Source organism: Acipenser ruthenus, chromosome 35 (genome assembly GCF_902713425.1).
Source record: "Acipenser ruthenus chromosome 35, fAciRut3.2 maternal haplotype, whole genome shotgun sequence".
Classification (NCBI taxonomy): Eukaryota; Metazoa; Chordata; class Actinopteri; order Acipenseriformes; family Acipenseridae; genus Acipenser; species Acipenser ruthenus.
In genome coordinates this window covers 9,854,732-9,865,010 of record NC_081223.1, presented here as the reverse complement: position 1 = coordinate 9,865,010, position 10,279 = coordinate 9,854,732, and the positions used below count along the sequence as shown (strand labels likewise).

The following is a 10,279-nucleotide window of genomic DNA, read 5'->3' as shown; positions in this document are numbered from 1 at the left end:
GAAAAACCAAAGCAGAGCGGCAGATCACTGGAGATATGCATGCAGGTAAACACAACTGAAGCTCCTGAGATCAAGTCCAAACACCTTCACTGTTCCAGAAGAGACTGGGTAAAACCTGCAACACCACAACTCAGAATAAAGGTTTGTATTTTCCTACAATAGCAGAATATTCTCTTCATATTGTCTTTTTATATTATGAATTGTTAAAACAATTAACATCCAAACATGCCAGAAAACGATCTAAATTACACAACGTTGGTATATAAGCCAGGTCTATTGCATTAGACCTACAACTGTACTGAGGCTTTTGCCCCCACATATAAAATCAAGTCCCCAAAATAATTGCACCTCATTTTGGTAAGGTTAAGTGTCCCCTATTAAGCTGTAGTAGTTTTGACCTGGGGAATAATTCCTGAAAATGGGAATTGCCCATCAAAGCACCTTACCCTATGTGTGAGAGTGTAGTCCTGTGGGGCACGGGGGGGGGGGGGACTACATCTCCTAGAAGGTCACAGGCTGAAAAGCCTTCATTTGTTTAATTGTTCGATTAGTAATTATCCCCTGCACCTTGCTGTCATTGTAAATTAGAGCCAGGTGCCAGTCTGTTTGTGGCTGCTGATGAAGGAAGAGCCTGGTCATGAACCGTAGAGAGATAGGTATTTAAAAGGTAATCACGCTTTGCAAACGTAGTACCGCAAAGTGTTTGTTTGTGCATTTGTGAATTGTTTTTGTCTTTTATTTGTCAGGTAAACGGCTTAGCCTTCCTGCGTGTTAGTCAGGGACCTGTGCAAAGTTTAGTTAGTGCTCATCAGAGCTAAGCTTTGAAAATCCATTTCTGTGTCCTGGGTCTATACTTTTAAAGGGGCAACGAACCAAAAGTAGTAAGGTTGTGTTACAATATATATATAAGGGGCAGGAACCCCCTCACAACCGTGAAAACACGTAAACTATCCTTGCTGTATAGAGAAGTCTCTGGAAGTTCTTGCTGATAACTTGGCGCGAGGAACTACCGTTCCTCTCAATGTGCTGCGCTTACAGTCTGAAGTAGTTACACTGAGCTTTTTGAAGTCAGTTTGTGCAAAAATAATGCAGCATGCATTTATAATTTTTATATCTCAAATGTTTAAAACTTCCCGAAGAAAGTCATTGTAAATTCAAAATCTTTACACCCCCTACACCCCCCCCCCACCCCCAAGGATGACAACTGAAAGTGCAGTCCCAAGATTAAAAAAAAAAAAAAAAAAACTGAGCCAGGGATTTATATAATCTTCCGGCACATTTTGAAGTTAAGAAACAAGTATTTTGTTTAAGAATTCCTAGTGTAAAAGATATTCTGAAGACATGAATTCAGCGTTACAGGCGAATAGAAATGTTTCTCTGTATTCCATTGCTCAGAGTTTTACCCAATCCCGTTCCAGATCCCCTGCAGCGTTGACAAGACACACATTACTTTACCCTTCTGTATCCTGTGCTTTCTGCATAACGAGTCTTTTGAGATTTTTATTTATACGTTAGGAAATTCATCTAGAAAATGGCTTTTTTTCCCAACTTTTACTCAAGAAGGTTCAGCAGAAGAAAGGGGTTGAAAGTAAAGATGTGTCGAATTGATGTATTTTATTTAAAGTAGCCAATTATTTCTAACAGTTTTTCTCCCCAATTTAGTCCAATTACTCTCTCTCGCTGCAGCAGCACCCCAGGAGAAGTGAAGGTCAGCGGCGTCCTCCGATCCCCGAGTCAGGGTGACCCTCCGGGACCCAACATGAGTTCTGAGGTGTTAACCTTCTGACAGCATCTTCACTGATCCTCAGATCCTGTGGAAATTAAGAGCTAGGATTCTTTTCAGGAAAGCCATTGAAAACGTTTTCCTGTTTCCCCTCATAAATCAGTCATGCCTGACAGGAGAACATCAGGCATGAGCGGCCTTTTACCTCGGAAGACATGGGTTCAGATCTGTCCAGATTGATTAATTACCCTGTGAGTCTGGAGAGCTACTCCTCAGTGCACAGGAGTGTAATCAGTAGCACAAAACACACACCACACCATTCAGAGAGATCATGAACTGAACTGCTCCCTCACTCACTAAGAGAAAGGGTGCTCCCTCCAGTCCAGGGCAGGCTTGAGGCATGGAGACTGAACTGCTCCCTCCCTCCCTCACCCCCCTAAGAGAAAGGGTGCTTCCTCCAGTCCAGGCAGGCTTGAGTCATGGAGACTGAACTGCTCCCTCCCTCAACCCCTAAGAGAAAGGGTGCTCCCTCCAGAGCAGGGCGGGATGGAGGCATGGAGACTGAACTGAGCCACCTTGAACAATTTAAACAAAGGCTATGCATATATGATTTTCTGAAATTCTTTATATGTCAGTGACTGAGAGGTCATTTGTACATTCTGTCTGAGTCAAACCTCCTATTAAAAAGTTAATGTTTAATTGAGTTTAAAAAAATAGTTCCCCTCAGTGTCTGTTTATAACTTTCAATTATTTAAAACGGAACACTTTTTATAATGATCTGTAGTCAAGCGAGTCAACTGGCTACCACCCATTTCCTCACATAACAACTAAATGAAATAATGTATGTATAGGGCAGCAGTGTGGAGTAGTGGTTAGGGCTCTGGACTCTTGACCGGAGGGTCGTGGGTTCAATCCCAGGTGGGGGACACTGCTGCTGTACACTTGAGCAAGGTACTTTACCTAGATTGCTCCAGTAAAAACCCAACTGTATAAATGGGTAATAGTATGTAAAAATAATGTGATATCTTGTAACAATTGTAAGTCGCCCTGGATAAGGGTGTCTGCTAAGAAATAAATAATAATATTCTGAGTAGCTGCCTTTCCACTAGATTAGGATCTGTATCTAATATTAGGGTGGGCCACTGTTTGATCACAGCCTTGTCATGGCCTAGACTCCACAAGGCCGGTCAGTTTTGGCATTGATAAAGAGCTATATTAATCTGCAGTGCGTCTTTCAAGCTTAGCTGCTGGTTGTATTGATGGTGATAAATCTGTGGTTGTAAATGTTATTTTTGTGACATGTAATGAAATACACGTGTTTGTTTCAGTCTGTGCTTTTTCAAACCAATGAACTTTATAAAAGGTGAGCTCCCCTGTTTTTGAGACTCTGTTCAAGGTTTGTAGTGAGGGACAGGTTATATTTCAACTCATTAACAGGGAACAGAGCTGGTGACTTTTGTGACTCTGTGCTGCCACCTTTTGGATATGAGCTGTAACAACAACCAAGTTATATTTATAACACTTTCACTTTGTTTTTTTTAATTTTATAAAACATACCCTGGGAGTGTATCAGTACAACAACTGAAACGGGTGAAATCAATACATTGTCCAGGTAAGTATGTGGGGTAATACTCAGGGTGGGTCGGAGAAGCAGCTACCCTGCTTCTGTGTCAATGCAGAGCGTCTGAAGCTGCTGAATCTGTATCAGAGCTTCAGTGTGTTCAACACACAGACCCATATTACACTCAAACTCATTTATTTACAGAAATGTATCTACTGAATCTGATGGCTCTGATTTTTAATTCTTGTTAACTACAATCCCTTTAAGCTCTGTACCGAGGTGATCTCTCAGTTGTGCAGGCTATTGCTGTGTGCTTGTGCTGTCTGGCCCAGTCTCCATGGCTTTCAGCCACAACTCCAGAGCATATTTGGTCCCAGTGCTGATGCGTTCCACATCGGGGCCTTCGGGGGGCGCTGTATTCAACAGCACAGAGACAGGGAGCTCCGAGGTCAGCAGAGCGCCATCACTACAGACTTCCGTTACCCTGGAAAACAAAAAAAACACTCACTGACAGAGACATTGAGACCGAGTCACCAAGCTTCTTCATCAGTGTGATTGAGTCAAGCAGACAAGCGTTTGGGCTCTAGTGCCTTCATCTGTGTTATTGAAGCTAGAAAAAAAAAATGACTGAAATGAAATGTACCTGACAGTCTGAGGCAGGTTGGCAGGTGCTTTCCCAGAATGCTCTGCTCCGTCGACAGTGGACACAATGGCTCGGATCAGGGAGGGGTCAACCCAAACACAGCCACTGACCTCTCGGGGCTCTGGACACAGTCTGTCCTAAGAGAGACTGACCGGTCAATATACACCCATACTGTAGTGTTCCAACACAGAGAGGCCACTGTGTAGACACCCACCACTGGTTTCTATGCACTGGATCTAGTATAACAACATTGTTACTGCCCCTTACCTTTTTAAGAGTGGTTCTTATTGCATACTTAAATATTATGTTCAAGCTCAAAGCCAGGTAAATATTTAGAGAAACATGACCACTCAACATTGGAGCAACAGAACCCATTAGTAAGAGAAATGTAAAAAAAAAAGCAATTGAACTGTAATTGGAAGCTACTTTAGTCAATACTGACATCTAGTGGCTGAAAGTTGAAATAGCAGCATGTTCTGAAGTGAAGCCCAGTGAGTTAGTTACCTGGAGCTGCAGGTGGGTCTGTGTGCTCTGTAACAGCAGATAGGTGACGATGTGATGTCTCCGTGGCAACCCTCGACTCAACATGGGGGGGAATACTGACTGAGAGAGAGGAGAGGGGAGGGGGGCAGGTTATCAAATCGGATCTTCTCACGATACATGTGGTGGTCCTGAAGGGCTACTTGTACAATGCACAGTAAAATCAAAGGATCCTTTAATGAAGGACTATTTTGTTAAAATGAAATGAGTTAGGAAGAGTTAGTATTCCTACCAACTATACAACTTCATTCAAGAACCGTCCATAACTATGAAACACTCCACAGTGCTGAATTTAGAAATACTAAAAAAAAACCTAAATGAAGTCATGCCATTGAATTGAAACTTCTTTTAGTATTCCTTTATTCAAACCACTTGGTGAGCTGTGTGGTGGTCTTGTATCACGACACAAACGATACACACCTCTATCGCGATACAAACGATACGTACCTTCCCGATTCATCGACACACAGGGAACCGTTACACCCCCAGCCATTAGCAGCCAGATTCGAACCCCAGCCATCGGAGGTGAACGGCAGCAATGAGAGGCTAGTGAAACAGTCTGTATTGATGGAAACTAACAGATACTCACTTCCCATAGACCAAGCATGTGAGAGGAGAACTCCTCAGGTTTCAAACTGATTCCAGTCTCCTCTCGCAGCTCCCTTAGACCAGCATCCAGCAGCTTGAGAAACAGTCGGAAAAAGAAGAGATATTAAAGTCGATGTAGCTCACAACATAATTCCAGAAATCTCACCCATTCTCCACTTCCATTCCAATGTGCAGTCTTACAGAAACACATGTTACAGGAAGCATAGCTGGTACTACACAAAGTTCTCAGTTTGTCTGCCTTGCCTTCCAGGAAGTCTGTTACTGCTTCACTTCCGAGGTCACCCCAGCAGTGTCTTCTGGGTCATGTTACTGGATGAGAGCATGTCAGTCAAAAGGGGAAGCAGCTGATTGGTTATTGACAGAAGGAAGCCAGTGAAGGGGTGGGGATAATTTCACCTTCCAAGTCTAAAAGCATGGCTTGCAAACAGAGATCTCTTTAACCTAGTGTAGGGCCAGATTTCACGTTTTAAAATGAAAATCCATGTTTGTTACAACAATTTATGGAATTATTTCCTCTGGAAGTTGTTTCACCTTTAATACTTTTTTTCCATGTCTATCAAATCCTATATAGGCTCACTTGTGCAGTTTTGCTCATTTGTGGTTCCTACTTTCCATCCATTTTTTAATTAAACAACCTTTAGACAACTTCAAACATGTCAAAGTCATACCTTTTCATCCAATTCCAAATGACCCCCTGTAACACAGGAAAGAACGCTTAGTGTTGCTTCATTTTACCTTTCATATATTCTGACTGGTAATGCAGAACCACCTGGGTTGGGGCAATTGTTGCCCATTTTACCCCTATCACAGCCCTTGCTCACTGCAGCTCCCTGTTACTTACAGCGATGCTTTTAAACTAACCTCTGTTGATGTATCACTTCTACCTGATAAAAACTATCAACAAATTACATTTCACAATTCTGTTTAAATCCTCTGTATCTTAACTGTAATACAGCTTTAAATCCCACGAACAAGCCTCCATCCTGATTGTAATCTTGTTTTAAGCGGAGTCTCCAATAGAAATGTAGGAATGTGCTGTCACTCAGTAGTTGGGGCGGGTTTAAAGTATTCAGAACGAATCAATGACAGATACAAGGCAGGAAGGCGGGATATTGCCCAGCAGCGCTGAGAAATGTATTTATTATTATTTTTGTAGTAAGTTTTATTTTTTAATGGGAAAAGGGTAAAGTCAACGTGAATTGATTAACCATTTCCACAGTTTTTCTGGTTATCCACCAATTTCATTTTTTTTTTTGTTTTTTCAGGTAAAACTGAAAATCAGAAGCCCTAGCTATATATTATAAAGACATTTGAGAGGGCTGGATCGCATCAATATCAGGGTCTAGTGCTATATATTATAAAGACATTTGAGAGGGCTGGATCGCATCAATATCAGGGTCTAGTGCTATATATTATAAAGACATTTCAGAGGGCTGTATCACATCAATATCAGGGTCTAGTGCTATACATTATAAAGACATTTCAGAGGGCTGTATCACATCAATATCAGGGTCTGCTATATATTATAAAGACATTTCAGAGGGCTGGATCACATCAATATCAGGGTCTGCTATATATTATAAAGACATTTCAGAGGGCTGTATTGCATCAATATCAGGGTCTGCTATATATTAGAAAGACATTTCAGAGGGCTGGATCACATCAATATCAGGGTCTGCTATACATTATAAAGGCATTTCAGGTGGCTGTATCGCATCAATAGTATTGTAAGTCCCAGCTGTGGTGGATGAACACTTTACCTGGCGGGACCCAGACATTTGGGAAGATGGCTAGACTAGAGGCCCTTCTGGTCAGTAAGACCTTTTGATTGGCTGACTGCAGCAAGACAGCCACACCCACATCCACGCCCCTGTCCAAGATGTCCAATGGGAGCATGGAGGCTTCGCTGACTGACAGGTGCTTGAATGGACAGAACGAGGGCCTCTAAAAAAGAAAGAGAGAGAAAACGTGAAAATGTAGCTTTATAGTTTGCAACCAATGAGAATATAGTCCAGCACACCGAAGAAGCACGAGCCTAAAGCTGGGGTACTTGGCTTTCACAGAGTTCAGGAGCTGCTCTTCAGTTCTAGTTACCTGCCATAGACACAAGTAGGCTAGATCAGCCAAAGTGTCTTTAGAAAAGAAAGCGTCATCTAGTGATCTGCCCCTGCGGATCAGCTGTGCTAGCAATACTCTAGCTGTGCACTAGAGGGTGCTGCTGCTCACTAATATAAAGAGACTGGAGCTAGCCTACCTACGTTACCTGATTAAGTATTATGTTTGGTTGCGTAAAATAGAAGTGTAAAATATAAAGGTCTTGTTTATAACCATAACTGCAATTAGTGTGCACCTTCATGATTTCTGTATTTACTAATCAGGTAATCAGAATGAATATGTGATTTGTATGGAAATGCATGTTGATGTGTTTAAAAGAGGCACTCTGAATAATGAGATGAGCTTCATTCACACCGTATTTACTAAAGAGCGATAATCACAGTGTGCACCTTAAAGTGAGCGATAATTAATGCGTTTGGAAACAAGCGATCAACAGACGCAGCCCTCTGCAGGGGATGGGCAGAGGCAACACAAACTAAAACTGCACGCAGAGGAGTTCAAAAATCAGTGGTTAAACCAGGCTTTAACCACTGATAGCTGCACTATGTAAACCTGTTTTTGTGGGCTGAAATCTATCTGGCATTGTGGAGGCATTATTTGCATTATAGTTTAACCATAGAGAGCAGTGACGATTACCTATAAATAACAGATTATGCATGAATAAACATGAATAGATGTTTTTATGTTATATACTGGACCAAACAAGGTATCATAATTAAAAACAATCTCCTCCACTAGAATTTCTAACTCCTCTGCGTGCAGTTTTAGTTTGTGTTGCCTCTGCCTGTCCCCTGCGGAGGGCTGCGTCTGTTGATCGCTCATTTTCGGTCAATGTAAGCCACCTCCACCTTCACAATAAGCCACTGACCAAAAGATACGCCTGGACTGCTGGGGATTTGATATCACGGTGGTCACGGGTAAGTCTGACTTTATTGTGCACATTAAATTAGCGCTCACAATACTGGTGCACGCTATGGTATGTAAATTATCCAAATAGTGCAAATGAAAGCGTTCTCTGTTAGTTAACGGGACAGTAGATTTAGCTTTCTAGTGCATGTTAGGGTCATTGCTTAATGTGCACGTCACAGCCCTTTTGTAAATGAGGCCCAATGTATAAAATATAGTGTAAACTCACCCTCAGCAGTACCGGCGTTTTGCGAATGTCCTCAGCCTCCCGGTCAGACACAATAAACTTATTGTCCTCCAGGACACAGCTGACCATGACCCTGTCGTCATGACAACCAGCAAAGTGACCTGTGATACTCTAAAGAGGAGAGTGAGTTTGGGGGAAAGCAGTCAACACTTTTTAAAATCAATTTAAAGTGATTGTAGCTGATAAAAGTATTTCATAAATGTTACAAGCCACGCATCTATTTACTGCACAGGTTTTCAAATGGGTAGTTTTGAAAACAACCTGTTTATCTGCAATCTGGATAAATGTAATCCAGCAGTGACATGTTCTGAAAAACCAGATCGAACCAGATAAAAGTAATCTCGATCACAAAATATAGGATTACAAAATCCGGATCACTTTGAAAAACCGACCCCCTATAGTACCAGAAAATGAAATCTTCTATCAGTAATCACCAGAACCATCTAGTAATCTTCCCCTTTAAATAACGTTTCCTTTGCTTTTGTTGGTAAGGTGCTATCGGGCACTAGCTGGTGCTTTGACACATTAGCTGAACTGAAGAGCAGCTCCTGAACTCACAGTCAAAGCACTTTAGCCCACACTTATCAAATTAAAAACTATTCTGCAGTAAGAGCCTCTCTCATTCAGATCTCTTACCTGCACAAATTCCACACACCGTGGCAGCGAGTTCTCTTTGGAAAGATAAACTAAAACTCTTCTTACTTTTGCCATCATTTCAGGAATCTAAACGTGCACGAATAAACACAAAAACAAGCCCTGTATGTCAGTAACATCCATCTCCCGCCGTGACGGTACATTTTTTAGAGCATTTTGAACTGTTGACATTTTTTTTTGTTCTTTTGGGGTGAGAGCAGAATTGAAACGAGCTGCGTCACGAAGACGACGTCACAGATCAATTCATTCATTGTCAGATCTCCACGGAGTAACCGGGCGTTACTGCGAGTGTCCAGCCTCTTTAGTGACAGCTACTGTATGAATCTGGAATATTACAATTACGAAACGTAATGTGCATTCACTTACCAGCGGTTTGAATTCGTAAATATATTCAGGACGGCTGTCAACCAAAGTTATCCGCTGCTTAACAAACAAACAAGCTTAAAAAAATACTGTTTATTTGTTATATACAGTACTAATGTAATACAAGCTGTTTGACGTGCAATGCTCCTGGGCAATATCACAACTCGGGAGTGCTTCTAAGTGGGCAGTTTATGGAATTCTTTTTTCAAATAATAATTAATAATTAAAACAAGTTAGAGCTTACATGTAGCATTGTGACGCCAGCAACACTAAGCACATTATGACTACTTCCGGTGTTCAAAACAGCACAGACTTCGGCAAAGTATCAAATAAAAGCCCCATATTCTTCACAACAACCCCAAAAATGTTTACGGTTTCATTATTTTTCGCTCACCCTGCTTTCTGAACTCTGTAGATACAGGAAGTACATGACTCGCTTCCTTTGAACTGTAATAACCGGGGAAAGACGACCTCTGCTGTTAGAATTGAGAAGTGTCCACATAGGAGTTGACGTGAAATAAAACTGCGGGTTAATTGTTAGGGTTAATTTTACTCTAATATATCACTGGCGTCCCCCTCAGTGCAGAGTGACAGCTTTGTTGACAGTCCAGTTTGTTTACACTGCCCAGGTGCTGGCTTTTGGGACCCTTTTTCTCAATTTGATATGACGATGTGTGAGACCTATCCACAACAGGCAATATCCATATTTTATTATATAAATTGTTTATTGTAAAATCCAAGTTCGATTAAGGAAGATATTACTACCTGTACAGGTTTTACTGGTACTAAGGCAGTTGATTTCGCTGCTGCACCAAACTGGGCATGTTCACCTAGCTGTTTAATGCCTCCCTCAATGTCAAATATACTGTACACTGGGCAGCAAAGGGTTCATATCGCTACCCATTTACCTTCAAATGC

The 10,279-nt window shown here is 41.6% G+C and overlaps 1 protein-coding gene across 6 annotated transcripts; it reads right to left on the bottom strand.

Annotated features, from left to right (window-relative positions):
• Positions 1-3,462: 3,462 nt before the first annotated feature.
• LOC117962358 (nucleoside diphosphate-linked moiety X motif 17-like) lies at positions 3,463-9,848 on the bottom strand. 6 transcript variants are annotated; one of them, XM_059007506.1, is made up of 10 exons: positions 9,606-9,848; positions 9,365-9,418; positions 8,981-9,067; positions 8,327-8,455; positions 6,837-7,020; positions 5,745-5,770; positions 5,057-5,149; positions 4,432-4,530; positions 3,928-4,064; positions 3,463-3,768 (listed from the first exon to the last, which is right to left on the bottom strand). In XM_059007506.1, exons 1-10 carry the CDS (start codon positions 9,612-9,614, stop codon positions 3,585-3,587), a joined length of 1,002 nt encoding a protein of 333 aa, XP_058863489.1. In that variant the 5' UTR covers positions 9,615-9,848; the 3' UTR covers positions 3,463-3,584. The 6 variants fall into 6 exon arrangements, with proteins under 6 accessions (XP_058863489.1, XP_058863492.1, XP_058863487.1 ...); XM_059007509.1 differs by having other exon boundaries at positions 9,365-9,438; positions 9,606-9,843; XM_059007504.1 differs by having other exon boundaries at positions 9,756-9,825.
• Between the last annotated feature and the right edge of the window lie 431 nt (positions 9,849-10,279).

Coding starts and splice junctions, on each gene's coding strand:
- LOC117962358 (XM_059007504.1), bottom strand. CDS start 9,791: ATGTACTTCCTGTATCTACAGAGTTCAGAAAGCAGG. Junction 9,419..9,755: donor TACAGAGTTCAGAAAGCAGG/GTGAGCGAAAAA, acceptor TTTGTTAAGCAG/CGGATAACTTTGGTTGACAG. Junction 7,021..8,326: donor AAACGCCGGTACTGCTGAGG/GTGAGTTTACAC, acceptor TTTCTTTTTTAG/AGGCCCTCGTTCTGTCCATT.